Raw genomic sequence first — 22659 nt, forward strand, 5'->3', positions numbered from 1 at the left:
GATGGGGATGTATCGCCATCCGTCTGATTTTGACAGATCGGATCGGGTCGGATGTCAGCGGACATGTCTCCGCTGACATCCAACGCTCCATAGGACTGCATGAAGTGGCCGTTCAGGTCCGCTGTCAAAACTGACAGGCGGACCTGAACGGTCTGATCGTGTGAAAGGGGCCTAATAGATACATTATGAAAAAAAGTCTTTAAAGTGCAGAGGTAATGAAGTTTTTATTTTTTTGCATTTTCATGCCCCCCCCCCCCCCCAGAGTGTTGAGTCCTTGCCACAGTTGCCCATTCTGCCTTTATTTTAATTTGCCACTGAGTGTGGCTAGTCTGAAATTAGCTCTGCAGCAATTTTAAGAGGGAGCAGAGGCGCTCCGAATTAGAGGGAGTTGGTAATCACTTTTTGTTATGGCCTTTATGCAGGGTGTCATGGATCTTTAAACCCAGATAATTTCTACACTAAACAAGCCAGGAAAAAAAAAAGATTTTAATCAGCTTGGTGCCAAGACAAATTCTTCCTGCCCCAAAGTACGCTGCTGGCAAGCGGGTCGTCCTCAGTGAATGGTGTCTGTAATTGGCAGGGGGAGAGCATCAAGACATTGTGCTCTCAGTCAATGCAACGATGCTTTTTGGCACGACAGCAGAATAGGGTCAGAAACCACTTTTTTTCACACTGCTTTGAGAAGCGGCTTTGTGAGATGTGAACTTTTCCCACTGCCAGTGAGCGTGGGCTAGAAAAGAGATGATTGCTCACATTTCTCTCAGTCTTCCTGGGACCTAAACAGTTGGACTGCTTACTGGATATGACCTACAATTTTCATTTTTTTTTTTGGACTCATGTACTTAATATTACTAGTCACAACAGCAGGTTTGTTTTCATAAAACTTCAACCCCTTGCTGCTGATTGGAACCAGTCCCTTGGGCCATTACATTGGAGGCCAGTAGGGGGGCTCCTGTTCATTCGTTCACTGTGATTGCCCAAACAGTGAAGAGGTATTCTGGATCCCACCCTACCAGCTTACAATTGTCACTAGCTGACCATGAGCTGCCAGTGATAGTTCGGTCACAGTCCTGGGTGCCGCAGAATAACATGGCGCAGGTGTGTCAGCTGGGCTTTAAGCTCCACCCACTGTGCTGCTGCATATATGCGTTATATTGTATAAAAGGGGCTAAATTTATTAAAAGTTTACCTTTAGTAAAAAGATAATAAATGCATGATCTTTCAGACCAAAAATTTGCATTAATTGTATTTATTACACTGAAGCCTACAAAGCATTGGACCTGTGACCAGTGGGTGAGGGTGCAATGCCAACCTCCTGCAGACACTGCTGACAACTCTGCTCGTACCTCTGTATGGGCAGACACTTACTGAGCTGCAGGAAGTGTCAGTGAACTACGAGGGTGCTGATGAGCGTGCTCATGATTCACTGATCACTGATCTGTAATGTTGTAGTTAATTCAGCTCTGGGCTGTGGAGGTGGGTGGGGGCGGGAGCAGCCGGGTATCGTTCAAGACATGTGGGTTGATCCCAACCATATGGTCAAAATCTTTTCCAACCCTGGACCGTCTCTGTGACGTCTGCCGACAGTGGGCTTCAGCCCGCTGTCTGCTGAAAATGGGTCGCAGAAGTGCAGAACGAGCTTTGGTTGTACTTCTCCTTTAAGTGTGTCTAATCTTGTTTTAGTGTTTGATGCTAGGCTGGAGCCAATTTGAGCTTTGTCTATGTTGTCTGGGTTTGATTGGTTTCTTCTAAAGTAGCCCGTAGATAGATCAAATTTAGCAGGTTCAGCGGGATGGGGGACCAGCCGAATTTTAATTGATAGTATAGTATATAAAGGGCCAGATCCTCAAAAGAGATACTCCGACTTAACTGCTGTTCAGTCTGTGTGTAACTTTGGAAACGATCCTCAAAAGGCTTTTTCCAAAGTTAGACAGAAGATCCGGCATGTGTAATTGAATTACACTGCCGAATCTTAGGATGCAGTACCGCATCCGCCGCTGGGGGCATTTCGAGTCGAAATGCCGTTGCTAGTATGCAAATTAGCACTTAAGGCGATCCACAAAGCTTTCTAGCTTCCTTTTTGCGCCGTAAGTGTTATTTTGCAAGTGTAAAATTAGGGCTGGTTCTACAAAGTGTAAAGTTAGTCACACCTTGTAAAGGCCCATTCCAGCGACGGCATTTGGTATGCTTTCCCGAGGGAGAACTCCACGTCAATTTGTAAAAACAAAACCGGCATGGGTTCCCCCCCAGGAGCATACCAGGCCCTTAGGTCTGGTATGGGTTGTAAGGAGACCCCCCTCCGCCGAAAAATCGACGTAGGGGTCCCCCTACAATCCATACCAGACCCGTATCCAAAGCACGCTACCCGGCCGGCCAGGAATGGGAGTGGGGACGAGCGAGCGCCCCCCCCCCCTCCTGAGCCGTGCCAGGCCGCATGCCCTCAACATGGGGGGGTTGGGTGCTCTGCGGCAGGGGGGCGCACTGCGGGCCCCCCCACCCCAGAGCACCCTGTCCCCATGTTGATGAGGACAGGACCTCTTCCCGACAACCCTTGCCATTGGTTGTCGGGGTCTGCGGGCGGAGGCTTATCGGAATCTGGGAGTCCCCTTTAATAAGGGGGCCCCCAGATACCGGCCCCCCACCCTAAGTGAATGGATATGGGGTACATCGTACCCCTATCCATTCACCTGGAGGCAAAAAGTAAAAGTTAATAAACACACAACACAAGGCTTTTTAAAATATTTTATTATTCTGCTCCGGATGCCCCCCTGTCTTCGTTATTAGCTCAATTACCAGGGGGGGCTTCTTCTTCCGCTCTCCGGGGGTCTTCTCCGCTCTCCGGGGTCTTCTCCGCTCTCCGGGGGGGGCTTCTCCGGACTCCGGGGGGCTTCTTCCATCTTCTCCCCTCTTCCGCTCTTGACTTGGCGAACCCCGGTTCTTCTGCAGCTCTCCGGTGCCTTCTTCTTCAGCGCTGGCTGCCTGCTATGTTTGTGTGTTAGCTCGATTTCAAACAGGCAGCCAGCGCGGTCTTCTGTGGCGTCAGGGTCTTCTCTTCCTTTCTTCCGATGTTGCCTCGTCGCCTGTTGTCGCTGTAATGATGGAAGCACGCCTTGCATCCCATTTATATAGGCATCACCGTCCCATCATGCTCCGGCAGGTACCCACGTGGTGGGTGCACGTGGGTAGGCACCCACCACGTGGGTACCTACCGGAGCATGATGGGACGGTGATGCCTATATAAATGGGATGCAAGGCGCGCTTCCATCATTACAGCGACAACAGGCGACGAGGCAACATCGGAAGAAAGAAGACCAGAAGACCCTGACGCCACAGAAGACCGCGCTGGCTGCCTGTTTGAAATCGAGCTAACACACAAACATAGCAGGCAGCCAGCGCTGAAGAAGAAGGCACCGGAGAGCTGCAGAAGAACCGGGGTTCGCCGAGTCAAGAGCGGAAGAGGGGAGAAGATGGAAGAAGCCCCCCGGAGGCCGGAGAAGCCCCCCCCCGGAGTCCGGAGAAGCCCCCCCCCCCGGAGAGCGGAAGAAGAAACCCCCCCCGGAGAGCGGAGAAGACCCCCGGAGAGCGGAAGAAGAAGCCCCCCCTGGTAATTGAGCTAATAACGAAGACAGGGGGGGCATCCGGAGCAGAATAATAAAATATTTTAAAAAGCCTTGTGTTGTGTGTTTATTAACTTTTACTTTTTGCCTCCAGGTGAATGGATAGGGGTACGATGTACCCCATATCCATTCACTTAGGGTGGGGGGCCGGTATCTGGGGGCCCCCTTATTAAAGGGGACTCCCAGATTCCGATAAGCCTCCGCCCGCAGACCCGACAACCAATGGCAAGGGTTGTCGGGAAGAGGTCCTGTCCTCATCAACATGGGGACAGGGTGCTCTGGGGTGGGGGGGCCCGCAGTGCGCCCCCCTGCCCCAGAGCACCCAACCCCCCCATGTTGAGGGCACGCGGCCTGGCACGGCTCAGGAGGGGGGGGGCGCTCGCTCGTCCCCCCTCCCTTCCTGGCCGGCCGGGTAGCGTGCTTTGGATACGGGGGGGGGGGGGGGGGGGGGGGGGGGGGGGGGGGGGGGGGGGGGGGGGGGGGGGGGGGGGGGGGGGGGGGGGGGGGGGGGGGGGGGGGGGGGGGGGGGGGGGGGGGGGGGGGGGGGGGGCTGGTATGGATTGTAGGGGGACCCCCTACGTCAATTTTTCGGCGTGGGGGGGTCTCCTTACAACCCATGCCAGACCTAAGGGCCTGGTATGCTCCTGGGGGGGGAACCCATGCCGGTTTTTTTCTTTGAAAATTGGCATGGAGTTCTCCCTCAGGAATGCATGCCGCTGTCATTTTTTTTTCCCCCGACGCAACTTTTTTAAGCCGTCGCGATCCTCAAAACTCGGCGTAACGTAACTTCGCGCATGCGCAGTACGGCCAGCGCGGGAGCGCGCCTCATTTAAATGGGACTCGCCCCATTTGAATAGGAACGCCTTGCGCCGGCGGAATTTTAGTTACACAGCCTGAAATTTCTAGATAAGTGCTTTGTGGATCAGGCACTTAGGTAGAAACTTTAAGGCAGTGTAACTTAAATTGGATTTTTTAAGTTACGTCAGGTTTTTGTGGATCTGGCCCATAGTGTATATATATAGTATAGGCACTGCAGTTCTACAAAAGTTGATCTACCGGTCAACTTATGTACAACCACCCTTCTGGAAAATTTCCTCTCAATTAGTAATGCAGACTATAGCCTGCAGTGCTGATCAGTGTATTCTGATGTCAGGGAAGTCTCCCTACTGTCAGAATACAAAGACACAGCAGCAAGGAATCCCCCATCCACCTTGAATGTGCAGGTGGAGGAATCAGTCAGTTTTGACCGACTGGTTAAATGAAAAAAACTGACCCATCAATCTCCAGTTTAAGCCCAAGGACAATGTTTGCTTTTGTCTGTTCCTGTTAAGTGTTCACCAGTAGACAGAGTGAGAAAATACAATGTATCGGGTTATTAAAATTTATTCTGCCAATCACTGAGGGATTTATACAAGTGATGTGGGCTGGGGAGGGGGATAAATATTTGTAGAGACCTTCTAGAAGAAGTCCTTGCCTCCCGAGATGCTGTCTGGGGAGGGCATAACTGCAAGAGTTACAATCTTTGACTTGTAGGCCTATTGCCTGGAGGAAGCTGAGCCAAGAAATGGTGATTGGCCTTTTAGCTGCTCACCTGCGCCTAGAGTATCCTAAACTGGTCCATCGCAACAACCTAAAGAGCCCTAACCTGGTCTGTAATGGAAACTAAAAGGTAGCAACCCATCTAGTTCTACAGAAACTACACTAGCCTGTGGCATAGGCATGAAGAGTCCTACAGCTGACCTGTGCCAGAGGTCAAAAGACAATGGAAGATAGTAGTACAACTGAGCCTAAAGCCCTGTACACACGATTGGATATCTGATGAAATTTAATCTGATGGATTTTTTCGTTGGATATCCGATGAAGCTGACTTTTATCAGTCTTGCCTACATACCATGCGATCGTGCCAAAACGCGGTGACGTATAACACTACGACAAGCCAAAAAAAATTAAGTTCAAAGCTTCCAAGCATGCGTCGACTTGATTGTGAGCATGCGTGGATTTTTGACCGATAGAGTTCCATACAGACGATCGGATTTCTCTATCGGATTTTTATCTATAGGAGAAATTTAAAACATGTTCTATTTTTTTTCACCGATGGAAAACAAACCAATGGGGCCCACACACGATCAGTTTGTCCAATGAAAACAGTCCATCGGTCTGTTTTCATTGGACAAACCGATCGTGTGTACAGGGCTTAAGCGAAATAAATTTTTGCTGCAGTTTTTGGGTCTCCTGTACGCCAGTTACCATCAGTGGATGAGTGCGCTGGGTGCAGCTATAGAAAGGTCACTAGTAGGAAGGCGGAAGAACCCAATTAAAATCCAGCAGCTCTTTCAAGGTCTTTGCTACAGTACAAATAGCTAGAATCACATAACAAGAGCCCCCCCCCCCCCCATATAGATTTTAATGCGGTGCACCACAAAGTTGAGGAACTTTGAGCAAGTTTCACAAAACTGTTCATGAGCTGGCACATTTGCTCATCTTTTTTCTAACCTTTCATCACTTTACGTTAAAAAACTTGTTGTATCTAGCTATGCCCCCTTGGAGAAACTTCCCATTGCTCCATGTCCCAGTAACCCCTGTACAGGAAATGGGGATGTAGGCAGGTGCAGTCTATTTTCTCCACTGCAGGTGGTGTTTGTCCGCAGCGAGAATGCAGATGAGGGAGAAAGTCGAGGGGAACCTAGTTCCCCTATGGTTTCCTCAGTCACTGGAAGGCAGCTATCCAATTGGATGCTGGCATCCCATGTAGGGTGACCATGTGTCCCGGATTGCCCAGGACAGTCCCGCATTTTGCAGGTCTGTCCTGGGCACCCTCATTCCAGGACAATACAGTGTCCCGGAATGAAACTGACACAGTCATCCCCCAAGCCAAACTAATACCCCCAAAAAAGGCTGCCACATCACCGCTTTACTCACTGATAGTACTTGTCCTGTCCTGAAATGCCTGGAGGAGCACAGTCCCCGCTCCCTGCTTGTGATTGGAGAAATCATGAATCCCGCCTCTTGTGTCCAATCACTGTGCTGTGATTCGTTACAGCCCATGCTGACTTTTGGGAAGGGGGGTGTCCCTGAATCGTAGTTTGGAAATGTGGTCACCCTAATCCCATGTGGTGAGGAGTAGGGAAAGTGCACGAACACACCATCCTTCCTGAAAGCCTCCCCATTTGGGTACTGACCGGCCAGGCCATATTCCACTCCTCGTGACAGATGCTGTTGGCACCACTGAGTCTTCAAACATCCTCATCGCTGTTACAACTTGTGAGTGTTGCCAGTCGTATAGAGAGGCACGAAGCAAACAGAGTTGGGGGAGAGCCAGCATGACAGGGTGGGCTGGCCGTAGGTGATAGGCTAGGATGCAGACAGGAAGTTGCATGGGGCAAAGGGCTGTAGGAGTGGCTACTCTGGAGGAAGTGATGTTTTTTCACTCCTCCATTACACACGAGGGAAGAAGCTGCCCACCCACCCTCCCTGGTGTTAGGCTTTGGTGAGGCGGTTTTGGGTCCCTGTAAGACAGGAGAAGTCTGGAAGGTGGGTGTGAAAAAGGTTGTACCCATACGTAGTATGGGGGTTATTTGAGTACCTTGCTGTTGACGTGGGTTAAAAGGAAGGGGTTAAAAGTGTTATGTCACTGAGGACGTTATGCTGCCTCTGAGTCGGCGTCTCGCCTAGCCTAGTTAATAATTGTTTCCCAGTGTACAATGTGAGAGGTTGGTCTTCAGACCACTAGGAGTTAAAATGTGTAATATAGTTATTTAAAGAGTTATGTAATATAGTTATTTAAAGTTATTTATGTTAAATTTTTATATTTAAATAAAGAGGTCGAAGGCCAATTTTACTCCACAGCATGGTCCCTGGTTTATTGGCTGGTGGGGTAGGTACAGAGGGGTTATGGTATATGGTAATAATGGTCACTATGATCAGGCCTTCACATGTCATGTGTTCCCACTGGGTCTGTTGTGTATTGCTGGACTTCTGTTACAATCTATCCCTGTTACTGCACTTGGACTCTGCCCGCCAAAAACACGCTGCACATTCTTACAGGGAAACAAGTCCTTTTAAATCCACTCTATCAAAAAAAAGTTTTGGTGGGGTTTAAGTTTTGTGAACTGTTAGGCCGGGTACACACGGACAAACATGTATGGTGAAAGCGGTCCGTCGGACCGTTTTCACCATACATGTCTGCCAGAGGGCTTCTGTACGATGGTTGTACACACCATCGTACAGAAGTCCGCGCGTAAACAATACGCGGGGCGTGTCCGCGGTGTCGCCGCGTCGATGACGCGGTGTCGCCGCGACAATGACGCGGCGACGTGGGCGGCCCGCCTTTAAAATGCTTCCACGCATGCGTCGAAGTCATTCGACGCATGCGAGGCACGGCGGGCGGCTGGACATGTACGGTAGGTCTGTACTGACGACCGTACATGTCCGAGCGGGCTGAATTCCAGCGGGCTGTTTTAAAACAAGTCCAGGAATATTTGTCTGCTGGGAAAAGGCCCGGCGGGCAAATGTTTGCTGGAATTCGGCCCGCTCGCGCCCACACACGAGCAAACATGTCTGCTGAAACTGGCCTGCGGGCCAGTTTCAGCAGACATGTTTGCTCGTGAGTATGGGGCCTTACTTGTAGAAACATTTCTTATAAATGAACTTGGGGTGTTTTACACATCTCTCGTCAAGTGTCTGAGCAAATTAGTGCAGCTGCTTGTGATCTGAGCAACACTCACCTGCTCCACCCGAATTTCATAATCCTTGTTCACTTTCTTGCTTCTGAAATACTTGGCCCTGGCGGGAAGGAAACGACAGATAAACATTAGCCTGGCTTCCTTGTCCTGTTGAAGTCATGTTACTTGCCAGTGCGGTGATAGATTACAGAGAAATGTTATGTAACCGCAGGTTTAAAGGGACCAGTTTATATTCCACAACGTGCCTCTACATTAAATGTTAGGATAACGGCGGGGCAAATGTGACAGCTTTTTTCCTCCTCCCCATCATGCCAGCCTCTAAACTCTGCAGCTGGCTGTCTTTTAAAGTAAAAAAACAACACTAATGGGAAAAGCCAAGAGAAAATGGTTTCTTCCATAAAACTATCACTCACTTTGCTAAAAGGTCTGGACTGTTTTCCCCATAGACTGTACATATTAATTCTTGGTTCTGCCAGATAAAAAACTGATATGGTAACAAAGCAATTGAAAATATCATCTGTGTTATGTTTCGATGTAAAGGGCCCAGCCCTAATGCCGCGTACACACGGTCGTTTTATGTGATGAAAAAAAATGACGTTTTTAAAAACGTCACTTTAATTGACCGTGTGTGGGGGAAAACGTTGTTTTATGTCTTCTAAAAAACGACCAAAAAAAATTGAAGCATGCTTCAATTTTATGTGTCGTTTTTCAAAACGTCAACTTTTACTTCACAGAAATTGACCGTGTGTAGCAAAAACGTCGTTTAAAACGACGTTTTTTCATCCGCGCATGCCCAGAAGCTACTTATGAAGCGAGCTTCAATGGAAAAACGTGGTGGAACGTAACCTCGCTTTGCTAGAACATTGTGAGAAAAACGATGGTGTGTAGGCAACTTCGTCTTTGAAAATTGAAGTTTCAAAAACGTCGTTTTTCACTTCACAGAAAATGTCGTTTTTTTTCATCACATAAAGTGATGGTGTGTATGCGGCATAACTTCTTCATGTTCTTGAATGAATGAATGAATGAAAAACTTATATAGCGCGGCACATGCGGCACATGCGAACTGAATCGCCTCTGAATCGCCTCTTGATTGCAACTTGGCACTGAGACAATGCCAAACTAATAAGACAACACATACTTCCTGATGACAGCAATCGTCAGCACCCAGGTTTGTGGGTAAGTCTTACAAACCTTGATGCCACATACACACAACCGTTTTTCATGTCATGGAAAAAAACGTCGTTTTTCTCGACGTGATTCTTGTCAAGCCTGCCTTGCATACACAAGAATGTGAAAAAAAAAAATGCTTGAGCAAAGCGCGGTGATGTACAATACCTACAACGGCACTATAAAGGGTAAGTTCCATTCGAATGGCGCCACCCTTATGGTCTGATTATGCAAATTTCCCTTCGCAGAACTTGCTTCTGAGCATGCACGCTTTTTCCCCCGGCTTAAAAGCCTCCACACGACCGTTTTTCACGACGAGAAAAACGACGTGAAAAACGACGAGAAAAAAAAGAGCAGGTTCTAAATTTTGAATGCCCATTTTTCTCATCAAGAAAAATGGTCTGGAGCCTACACACGACCGTTTTTAATGACCAATTTAAAAAATAGAATTTTTCTCGTCATGAAAAACGGTTGTGAGTACGCGGCATCAGAGTCAATAGGATAAAAGTATTACTAGGAATAACTAAGATGTGTCCAATTACTATGGGGGTACTTAGCTATTGGGGCTTCAGTTTGCATAAATAGACAAAGAAAATATGGTAGGATTTTTAACCAGATTGCATATCAAACCATATAGTTAGTGAGGAAACCAAGTCCAATGTTCCAGGAGGTGAGGAGAGCCACTGTGGGAAACCAGGCAGGATGTGATGCCGCACCTGGGGTGGGCTGTTTGCTATGGTAAAGCATTTGAGAACGTCGTCATAGCAACCAGCCCGCCCCCAGGGTCAAAATCACATCCTGCCTTGTGGCTTGTGACTCTCCTCACCTCCTGGAACATTGGACTTTGGCCCCCACTGTGCCGTTTCTTCACAAGCGAGTGCTGTGACCGGCGGCCCCCACACGCATGCGTGGGAGTGACGTCTTGTGGCTCCGGACAGTCACAGAGCCAGAGTCCGTGGCCCCGGAAGGAAGAGGGGGGAAGATGGATGCGGCCTGCAGCGGGGATGGTGCAGGCTTCATACTAGTACATTATGCTTTTACTTTGCAGGGTAAAAGAAAGGAAGTAAAACCCATGAGGGTTTACTTCCTCTTTAAGAGAACGAGGAGGTACACAGAGATTTGGGGTGAATAGAGAGAGAGAGAGAGGGCTGTATGGAGAAGAAGGAGAACCAGGGAATAGGAGGAAGGAGACGGGAGAAAGTGGTAAATAAAAAAGAGGTGTAGGGAAGGGGGGAAGGAATTTCTGAAGATTTAAGGTACAGTATATGAATGTTGAATATGTGAAAGTCATATTAAATTTTGTATATGGAAAATAAAAAACAAAATCTACTAGAAGGGTGGCGCCATTCGAATGGACCTTCCCCTTTATAGTGCTGTCGTAAGTGTTGTACGTCACCGCACTTTGCTCCAGCATTTTTTTTTACGATCGTGTGTATGCAAGGCAGGCTTGACAAGAATCACGTTGAGAAAAACTTTGTTTTTTCCATGACATTAAAAACGGTCGTGTGTATGCGACATAAAGGCTCATGATCTTTTACCTTCATGCATTCTATGCCTTTGTGCAGCCGCTTCCCCCTCCATCTTGGATCCCAGCGATGTGCACGAGAGACTCAGCTCTCCAGGGACTCTCCCTCCTCATTGGCTGAGACAGCAGCTGCTGTCAATCACAGCCAAGTGAGCCAATGGGGAGAGAGGGGACAAGGCCAAGTGGCAGTTCTGTGTATAAATGGGTTTGGAAACAAGTCTGTTTGGGTGCCCCCATTGCAAGCTGCTTGCTATGGGGGCTCTCGGCAGGAAGGAAGGTGCCCAAGAGCGCAGACGATGGACCCGAGAAGAGGAGGATTTGGAGCTGTTCTGTCCCAAAATCACTGCGCAGAGCAGGTATGTATGTTATTTTTTTTTAAAAAGAAAGCTTCTAATATCACTTTAATAATGATGAATGATTATATAAAACTACAAGTCTTTACTATCTGCCTGAAATTCAGCTTTAAGCTGGTCACATTCCCGCATATAATTAGAAGAAAAACACAAAAAACGTGTATTTCTTTTAAATCAAATTGTATTTTTGATATAAAATCCCTGAATGGAGATGTCTGTGGTACATGAGATGGATTTCTTTCTGGTGCAACTAACAAAAAAGAAATCCCCCATGGGAATAAATAAGATTCTTTTCCTTTTGTACATGGACTTATTTTGGCCGGGGATTGTATGATCCCTCAGTGTGGAGGCTGCTGTGTATGTAGATCATGTCCGGCCGCCTCACCAAGCACCGTTTGTGGGAACGATTCGGAGATACAACACGTCTGCGTTGCAATAATGACCGGGGACAGAGAAGAGTGTCACCCACTGCGAGCATCCCCCCGGTATCAGCAGCCGGAGGATCCGGGGGACAAGGCCCTACTGTATGAGGGCTTTTGTTGTGCAGATTATGGGTGTCAGACATCAGCGAGAGGCGCAGTGCCTGGGAGATGGCGAGCAAAGATGGAAGAATGTTCTGCAGCCATCTCGGCCGCTCTGTAGGTCAGAGGCATTGCATAGCGACCACCGTTCATAACAAATTCAGCCTTTCTTCTCATCTGCGGTTGCTAAAGATCACCGAGTAGTGTGTTGTTTACATCACAAACAAATCCTAATCTAGATCTCCACATTATCCGTTACAATTGTAAACGTGAGAGGGGCTTATTTCAAATTTCACATCCCAAAGAGGGACGACTTTTCGCACAAGTAGATTGGAGCCAGAGTGGCGGCCTTAGCAAAAGTCACAGGTCTGGTGCGGTTACAGAAGCTTACCTTGGTCAGAGTCAGCAAACAAAGGATGTTTCAAATACAGTAGGGGTCCTTTCAAGCGGCTGTCCAATCAGGTCCTTCTGTCAGTTTTTCAGGCGGACCTGATTGGACCCTGCAGTCTCCTCTATAGAACGGCGGATGCCCGCTGACATCTGCCGCCCATCCGATCCAATCCAGTCTGCCAAAAACAGACGGATGGCGGTCCTATTTTCCATCTGTCTGGCGGATCAGATAGGATCAAAAGAGGAGAGCGGGACTGTGTCCATGTCCGCTCTGCATAGTGAAGGACCTGCCTGGCTCTGAGAAAGGGGGTGCGCCCACGAAACGCGTTAGGTGTACACTGTGCACTATGAATATGGCCTTTTGTCAGTTGCATTTTGTGAGCCCCCACTTTTATACAAACATTTCTTATTATTAAATTATCTCTGGTAATGCATTAGGTGTGCGCTCTTTCCATTTCTGTTTTTCTTTTAGTTCCTTTCAGATTATCCCATCTGAGGAAGGCAGCATTCACCTAGTTTTGGTATACCATATATACCTTTCACACCACCATTTTATCTGACATCTGTTACTCCTCACCTTGGAAGACCAATTAGCGCTGGAAGTGACTGTGTTTTAAGGACCTGTCATCTGCCTGCTCAGAAGGACTTAGCAGAGCGATCCTGCTATACCGAGGCACCCCGTGTGAAAGGGGCCTTAAAGCCTAAATGAAGCCTATCCCCTGCCACCTTGTTGCAGAGGATCGTTGCTCTCTGTGTGGAAGCAGTGGTCTCTCTGCACAAGTCCAACACATTCCCTGCTGAGTCAGGGTCGCTCCAAACATACATTTTGCTGATTAGAGAGATCTGGCTCCGACTCAGCTGGTGGGCATGTTGGACTTCTGAGTAAGGGACAGTCTCTGCAGCATGTTGGCAGGGGTCAGGCTTTAATACTCAGGCTGTGGCTGTTTTTTATTAAGAAAACAAACTGTAAGGCCGTGTACACACCAGCAAACATGTACGATGAAACTGGTCCGCCGGACCGTTTTCACCGTACATGTCTGCCCGGGGGCTTTCTGTACGATGACTGTACTAACCATCGTACAGAAAGCCGCGCGTAAACAATACGCGGGGCGTGTCCGCGGTGTCGCCGCGTCGATGACGCGGCGACGTGGGCGGGGCTGCCAGTTAAATGCTTCCACGCATGCAAGGGATGGCGGGCGCTCGGACATGTACGGTAGGTCTGTACAGACGACCGAACATGTCCGAGCGGGCAGGATTCCAGCGGACTGTTTTAAAAACAAGTCCAGGAATATTTGTCCGCTGGGAAAAGGCCCGGCGGGCAAATGTTTGCTGGAATTCTGCACGCTTGGGCCTACACACGACCGAACATGTCTGCTGAAACTGGCCCGCAGACCAGTTTCAGCAGACATGTTTGGTCGTCTGTACGGGGCCTAAGACCTTGCACAGCTATTTTGAGGCAGATGGAATGTTTTCACACGAGCGGACCGATCGGGTCCGCCTGGCCGTTTCTCAGGTAGTCCTCTCAAACCACCTATTGTTCTCTATGGGGAGGCTGATATAAATGGCTATGTGTCCATTTACACCCGCCTGCATCTGATCCAATCCACATTCTGCATCCGATCCACCAAAAACCGTCTAGCGCAGTGGTTCTCAACCCTGTCCTCAAGTACAGGCCAACAGGCCATGTTTGCAGGTTTTCCTTTATCTTACACAGGTGCTTTAAATCAGAGTCAATGGCTTGTTATATTGGACAGCTATTTTATCTAAGAGAAATTCCCAAAACATGGCCTGTTGGGGGTACTTGAGGACAGGGTTGAGAACCACTGGTCTAGCGTATTGGATCAGATGGAAATTTGAGTGTGGTGTGCATTTGTATTCAGCCCCTCTGAGTCAATACTTGGTAGAACCTCCTTTCACTGTAAGTCTTTTAGGGGATATCTCTACCAGCTTTGCACATCTAGAGAGGGACATTTTGCCCATTCCTCTTTGAAAAATAGCTCAAGATCTGTCAGATTGGATGGAGAGCGTCTGTGATCAGCAATTTTCAAGTCTTGCCACAGATTCTCAGTTGGATTTAGGTCTGGACTTTGACTGGGCCATTGTAACATATGGATATGCTTTGATCTAAACCATTCCATTGTAGCTCTGGCTGTATGTTTAGGGTTGTTGTCCTGCTGGAAGGGTGAACCTCCATCCCAGACTCAAAAGCCGCTAGCAATAGTCACTGTGTTCTCCCAGCAAGGGTGCCCCTGCTGGGAGAACACAATAGCTCCGGGGGAGGGATTCCACCATCAATACTGGCTGTGTTAATAGGGGAATCAAGCTATTTTTTTTCCTGCAGCCTTTGGTTGCAGGAAAGAAAATTGCATCATTTATGGCTTGCCTACCTCTAAACCAATGCCCTTGAGAAACTATTGCCCCAATATCATGTGACAAAAAAAAACTGGAACAACCATAATTTTATTCTCTCCGTGGTCTTTGCTTTCAGAAAATATATAATGTTTGGGAATTTTAACCAATCTTCAGGCAGATTTTTTTAATGTGTGCAGATCCGTACTGGGGGGAGAAGGAGAAGGACATGGGGGTTTTGGTAGATTATAAGCTCAATAATGGCATGCAATGACAAGCTGCAATTTCCAAAGCGAGCAAAGTCCTTTCTTGTATTAACCTCCTTAGCGGTATCCCCGAGCGGGGTGGTTTTTCCATGCTAGGATCGGTATCCCCGAGTCACGCTCGGGGTAGATGTGCAGAGCGTGCAGCGGCGTGGCTTACCTTCTCGCAGTATCCACAGACAAAGTTACTTACCTTGTCCCTGGATCCTGCGATGCATCCCCGCTGTGTGAGCGAGCGGCGTCCTCGCTCGATTCACAGTGCCTGTGTGCCGCCGATCTCCGTTCCTTGCAACGTTACGACGCACGGGGCGGAAAACGGCGCCAAATTCAAAAAAGTAAACAAACACATTACATACAGTATACTGTAATCTTATAGATTACAGTACTGTATGTAAAAAATACACACCCCCCTTGTCCCTAGTGGTCTGCCTAGTGTCCTACATGTTCTTTTATATAATAAAAACTGTTCTTTCTGACTGCAAACTGTAGATTGTCCATAGCAACCAAAAGTGTCCCTTTATGTCAAAAATGGTTTTAGATCAGCTAGAAAACAGCGATAATAAATTATAATCACTTGCAGAATTGAGTGATAGCGATTTGTGGGGAAATTCGTCATAAAAAAAATAAAAGTAATGACAGCGACAATTCTGCAACTCAGCAAATTTCAGTGATTTTGAGTTGATTACATTATTGAATGATTTTTATTATAATTATATTATTATTTGTTATAATTATTTATAATTATTTATTATATTATAATTTATAATTTTGTTTTTTAAAAAAATTCATACCCCGGGATGCCTACTAGACTCTTGTTTGGTCAGATTTAAATTAGTTATTCCTAAGAATTGCTGGCCTACAGTATTAAAAGCCAAATTTCCTTGCAAACTATTTGTACCGCTTTTAGTACGTAATTCCAGACAGAATCATACCGCCAGGGAGGTTAAGAGAGTTATGGACTCCAGAGAGAGAGGGATAAATATATAGAGAGAGATATCATTTTTCCCCTGTTCAAATCATTAGTAAGACCTCATTTGGAATATGTAGTTCAGTTTTGGGCACCAGTTCTCAAAAAGGATATCGGGGAACTTGAGAAAGTGCAGAGAAGGGCAACCAAACTGATAAGAGGCATGGAGGAACTCAGCTATGAAGAAAGATTAGAGAAACTGAATTTATTCACTCTTGAGAAGAGGAGAATAAGGGGGGATATGATCAACATGTACAAATATATAAGGGGTCCATATAGTGAACTTGGTGTTGAGTTATTCACTTTACGGTCAACACTGAGGACAATTCACTTTATGTCTAGAGGAAAAGAGATTTAATTTCCAAATACGGAAAGGTTTCTTCACAGAAAGGCCGCGTACACACGGTTGATCCATCCGATGAGAATGGTCCGACGGACCGTTTTCATCGGTTCACCGCTGAAGCAGACTGATGGTCTGATGTGTGTACACACCATCAGTTCAAAATCCGATCGGGTCAGAACGTGGTGACGTAAAACACACGACGTGCTGAAAAAAACGAAGTTCAATGCTTTCAAGCATGCGTCGACTTGATTCTGAGCATGCGCGGGTTTTGAACCGATGCTTTTGTGTACTAACCATCGGTTTTGGACCGATGGTCAGCCGTCCATCGGTTCGATTTTAAAGCAAGTTCTAAAACTTTGGTCTGAAGGACAAAAGTCCGATGGGCCGTACACACGGTCGGTTTGGACCGATGAAACTGGACTTCGGTCCGTTTTCATCGGTTTGAACTGGTTGTGTGTTCGCGGCCTAAGAGCTGTGAAAATGTGGAATAGACTCCCTGCAAAGGTGGTTATGGCCAGCTCAGTAGATTGCTTTAAGACCCCTTTCAAAGTGAGGAGTTTTTCAGGTGGTACAGCGCTAAAAATAGCGCTGCTATACCGCCTGAAAAACTCCTGCCCAGCAACCTCAATGTGAAAGCCGGAGGGCTTTCACACTGAGGCGATGCGCTGGCAGGAGAGAAAAAAATCTCCTGCTAGCAGCATCTTTGGAGTGGTGAGAGGAGTGGTATGTATACCGCTCCTTCACTGCTCCTTCCCATTTAAAACAATGGTAAACAGAGGCGCATTGCGGGCGGTATTAACCCTTTATCGGCCGCTAGCGGGGGTTAATAACGCACCGCTTGCGGCCGAATCCCACGGCAAATCCGACGGTATAGCGTCGCTATTTTTAGCTCCCGCACCAGTGTGAAAGGGGCCTAAGAAAGGCCTGAATACTATACTAAATGTACAGAATATAACTGGGTACTAAGATTTATAGGCAAAGTTGATCGAGCGAAAATCCTATTGCCTCTCGGGGGATCAGGAAGGAATTTTTTCCCCTGCTGTAGCAAATTGAAGCATGCTCTGCTGGGGTTTTTCGCCTTCCTCTGGATCAACTGTGGGTATAGAAATGGGTATATTGGATTGTACGATATTTTTTATTTTATTTATTTTTATGGTTGAACTAGATGGACTTGTGTCTTTTTTCAACCTGACTAACTATGTAACTAAGTGTAAAAAACAAATAAACAAAAACAGCCCTGGCAGAAAAAGGATTAAAGAGCCTCACATCAGACGTAAAAGATGGGCACCTGTTCAGGAAGGGGATTTGATTCCAAAATAAGCATGGCTCATTCAAATTAGAACAATTACAGGATAAATAATGTTCCCATATTATTTAGGTATATTTAGCATAAATCAACTTTTTCATCTCTTAGTTCGCAGATTTGCTGTAGTCTTCCAGGTTTGTATTTTGCAAACTAGTTTAATAAATCCTGACCATACTGACTGACTGAAAACTCGATCGTGCCAGTAAACTCTAAAATATTATCTATTACAATGCTGCCCTCTAGTGCTATGATCTTTTATCACACCTGCTTTGATTGCACTGACTATGTTAAAGGACTATGGGGTACTGATTTGAAAAGATGCACTGGTTTTAAAGCTAAATAAATATCACTTAAAATAGCACTAGGATAAAAACTAAGGGCCAGATCCACAGCCAGCGGGTGTAACTTAAATATTCAGATTTAAGTTACAGCGCCGGAACATTTCTACCTAAGTGCCCGATCCACAAAGCACTTACCTAGAAATTTTCTGCGGTGTAACTTAAATCCGGCCGGCGCAAGGCGTGCCCAATCTAATGGGGCGAGTCCCATTTAAATTAGGCACACTCCCGCGCCGGACGTACTGCGCATGCTCCCGATGCGATTTTCCCGACGTGCATTGCGCGAAATTACGTTACGCCAAGTTTTTGTAAATCACGAAAAAAGTTGCGTCAGAAAAAAAAAGAGATGCGGCGGGAAAAAAAAAATTTAACCACTTCCAGACCTTAGGTGTTTTTCAGATTTGGTGTTTGCAAGACTAAAACAGTTTTTTCTGCTAGAAAATTACTTAAAACCCCCAAACATTATATATATTTTTTTCTAACACCCTAGAGAATAAAATAGTGGTCATTGCAATACTTTTTGTCACACCGTATTTGAGCAGCGGTCTTACAAGCGCACTTTTTTTGGAAAAAGTTCACTTTTTTGAATTAAAAAATAAGACAACAATAAATTTGGCCCAATTTTTTTATATATTGTGAAAGATAATGTTACGCCGAGTAAAATGATACCCAACATGTCACGCTTAAAAATTGCGCGCGCTCGTGGCATGGCGTCAAACTTTTACCCTTAAAAATCTCGATAGGCGATGTTTAAAAAATTCTAGAGGTTGCATTTTTTGAGCTACAGAGTAGCTCTAGGGCTAGAATTATTGCTCTCGCTCTAACGATCGCGGCGATACCTCACTTGTGTGATTTGAACACCGTTTTCATATGCGGGCGCTACTCGCGTATGCGTTCGCTTCTGCGCGCGAGCTCGTCGGGACGGGGCGCTTTAAAAAAAATAGTTTTTGTTTTCTTATTTATTTTTATTTATTTTATTACTTTTTACACTGAAAAAAAAAATTGATCACTTTTATTCCTATTACAAGGAATGTAAACATCCCTTGTAATAGAAAAAAGCATGACAGGTCCTCTTAAATATGAGATCTGGGAACAAAAAGACCTCAGATCTCATATTTGGGCTTAAATGCAAAAAAAAAAAAAAAATTTGGAAATGTCATTTTTTCAAATGACAAAAAAAAAAAATTGTCTCTTTAAGAGGCTGGGCGGGACTGACGTTTTGACGTCACTTCCGCCCAGCAGAGCTATGGGGACGGGCAAAGGAGATTTTTCCTTCAGTCCCGTCCCCGCTCAGCTAGCGAACGGTCGCGATCCCCTCCGCCGCTACCGACGGCTCTGGTAAGCGGCGGAGGGCGCGGGAGAGCGGCGGGGGGGGGGGCCCACTGCCGACACTGATAACGGCGATCTTGCGGCGAATCCGCCGCGGAGACCGCCGTTATCGTTTACCAGACCGCGCACACTAAAGATTGATACCTCGGTTGTGGCAGCAGCTGCTGCCGTTACCGAGATATCAATCTTTAAAAAATGGACGTACATCGTCGTGCGCAGGTCTGGAAGTGGTTAAAAAAAATTGACAGCGTCGCGGGAAAGAAGGGTCTACTTTTACATGGTGTACTAACTTTACACTTTGTAAAAGCAGCCCTAATTTTGCGACAGCAAACTAATACTTACGGAGAAAAAACGAAGCGTAAAAGCTTTGTGGATCTCCGTAAGTGCTAATTTGCATACCCAACGCTGGATTTCGACGAGAAATGCCCCCAGCGTCGGCTGCGGTACTGCATCCTAAGATCCGACAGTGTAAGTCCCTTACACATGTCGGATCTTCTGCCTATCTATGAGAAACTGATTCTGTGGATCCGTTCCATAGATAGAAACAGGGATACGACGGCGTATCAGTAGATACGCTGTCGTATCCCTTTTGTGAATCTGGCCCTAAATGTATAATGTTAAGAAAATAATTATTATAAACCTTCTCCGCCACATGCCCAGCCAATATCTTTGGAAAACGACGGCACCCAAAGAAATTTATCATCCAACATTTCCAGGAGGGTTGGAGGCTTGGCTCCCCCCCTCTGCATTCTTTGGTTCATTGTCCTGGCCCTTACACCACTACAGGATACAATAGTCACATAGGGGTTGGCAGGTTAAACCACATAGCTGAGTAGAGGACCAGGCATATGACACACCCAGAAGTGGCGGATGCAAAAACCTCTTCAGCCAACAATAAAATGAGTGAAGATTGACTGCATGGGCAGTGAGACAGGTGAGTATACTGTATATACTTTACTTTACAGGGGGAGCTTATTTTAGCATTCTATTCTGCAGATTTGCTTTAAAAGGTATGCTTGGCATATGATAATACTGAGGCCACATTTGCATGCTTATGGTGAGGTCCGCCATAAAAAAAATAAAAAAACAGCCACAAAGACTAAAAAAAAATAAAAAATGAATAATACGTTTTTATACTTACCAGAAATTGCTGTTACTAGGCAGATCGTCCTAATCTGCCTCTTCCTCTTCCGCATAGAGGTTCTGTGTTCTCCTCCTCATGTTGCCTCCTGGGAAATGGAGGCATGCTGCCTTCTGGGACACACAGAACGGTGTTCCCATTCACAAATAGTCGCGCGATTCGCGCATGTGGGAGATGCGCGACTCGCGCATGCGCAGTAGGAAACGGGCAGTGAAGCCGTAAGGCTTCACTGCCTGTTACCCTTAGTGAGGATGGCAGCGCTGGGACCCGGTCCGATGGACGGATCTGCCTCGGGCGGCCGACATCGCAGGCAACCTGGACAGGTAAGTGTGCTTATTAAAAGTCAGCATCTACAGTGTTTGTAACTGCTGACTTATTTTTATTTTTTTACCGCCGGACCTCCGCTTTAAATTTTAGAAAAAATCAGATAACAATAACAAGTAATAACATACTGAAACTCTTTTTTAATTTTATAAATTTCCTCCTCAAGCCTTCCATTTTTTCACTGGCCATTTTTATTCTTTCTGTGCGCTCCGTGCCACTGGGACCTATGGAGTCCTATGTGATTCACCACAATGTGTACACTCTTGCTCAGCTCTGTACTACGATTCTCCAGTGGCACAGGGGGCATGGAGAGAATAGGAATATAGGGGTTCTGCCTGGGGACAAGGGAAAAAGGAAGCTCAGAAGAGGAAATTGAAAAAGAAATGCATGTGAGTTATGATACTTTTTTTTTCTGCTTTAAGGGGGAAAAATTACTTTAATACAGTGGCGGCCCGTCCATAGGGAAAAAACGGGTCCTTTAACCGGACCAAAATGCTGCCTAAAGACCCAAGGTGTTTTTACAGTTCGGGACTGCGTCGCTTTAACAGACAATTGCGCGGTCATGCGACGTGGCCCCCAAACAAAATTGGCGTTTATCGATTGGTTTGCGCAAAATTTATAGCGTTTACAAAATAGGGGATAGTTTTATTGCATTTTTATTATTTTTTTTTTTTTACTACTAATGGCGGCGATCAGCGATTTTTTTCGTGACTGCGACATTATGGCGGACACTTCGGACAATTTTGACACATTTTTGGGACCATTGTCATTTTCACAGCAAAAAATGCATTTAAATTGCATTCTTTATTGTGAAAATGACAGTTGCAGTTTGGGAGTTAACCACAGGGGGCACTGTAGGAGTTAGGGTGCACCTAGTGTGTGTTTACAACTGTAGGAGGGTGTGGCTGTAGGACTGACGTCATCGATTGTGTCTCCCCTATAAAGGGGATGACACGATCGATGCGCCGCCACAGTGAAGCACGGGGAAGACGTGTTTACATACGGCTCTCCCCGTTCTTCAGCTCCGGGGAGCGATCGCGACGGAGCGGCTATAAACAAATAGCCGCGCCGTCGTCCCGGATCGCTCCCCAAGCGAACCCGACTGCCGCATGTAGCGGGAGGGGTCCCGATCGGACCCCCCACCCGCTAGAAGGACAGGACGTACATGAACGCCCATGTGCCTGTACGTGCCATACTGTGGACGTACATTTACATGCGGCGGTCGGGAAGTGGTTAAGAACTTTTATTCGGCTAAAATGTCATTTTGACATTTTAACCGCAGTTCTGGCGGCCGTCTATAGAGGGCGCTGCAGCACCACCCCCTCTCGCAAATAACACACATTCGTGCATAAATGCACAAATGTATGTTATTGTTGGTTGCCAGCTGCCTGGTCTATTCATATAACCGGACATGGGTCGCTGGTTCCCCGAATAGTGGCAGCTGGTTGGCTGAGGGGAACTGCCTATCAAAGCCAGTGGCTCTGATAGGCTTTTCCAGTACCGCCCTCCGGCTCTCGGATGTCTATACTCGGAGCACAGGCAATCTGCGTTCCTTGCATAAGACTGACGGCCGTTTCAGCTAATCAGGTTCCCGGATTCTGGTTATCAGGAACCTGATTGGCTGAAGCTTCACCACGGCGGCAGAAGACATCGCCTCCCTCGATGTGGAAGCTTCAGGTAAGTGCTTTTTACAGGGAAAGGGGCGACAATGGGCACAGTGGCATCATGGGGCACAGTGGTGACAAAGGGCACAGAGGTGACAATTGGCACAGTGGCATCATGGGGCACAGTGGTGACAATGGGCACAGTGGCATCATGGGGCACAGTGGTGACAATTAAAGGGCACAGTGGTGACAATTGGCACAGTGGCAACAATTGAGGGGCACAGTGGCTGCGTTTGATGGCATGGCACAGTGGTGACAATTGATGGAACAGTGGTTGCGTTTGATGGCACAGTGACTGCGTTTGATGGCATGGCACAGTGGTGACAATTGATGGCACAGTGGCTGCGTTTGATGGCACAGTAGCTGCGTTTGATGGCATG

General features: G+C 46.9%; 1 protein-coding gene across 1 annotated transcript in view; it reads right to left on the reverse strand.

Annotated features, from left to right (window-relative positions):
- Nucleotides 1–22659, reverse strand: part of SYN3 (synapsin III) — a 534306-nt gene that overhangs the window by 397889 nt on the left and 113758 nt on the right. The window contains exon 3 of the mRNA XM_040345656.1: nt 8342–8399. Coding sequence (XP_040201590.1) covers nt 8342–8399 — 58 coding nt within the window. The remainder of the gene's footprint in view (nt 1–8341; nt 8400–22659) is intronic.

This window comes from Rana temporaria, chromosome 3 (assembly GCF_905171775.1).
Source record: "Rana temporaria chromosome 3, aRanTem1.1, whole genome shotgun sequence".
In the NCBI taxonomy this organism is placed as follows: Eukaryota; Metazoa; Chordata; class Amphibia; order Anura; family Ranidae; genus Rana; species Rana temporaria.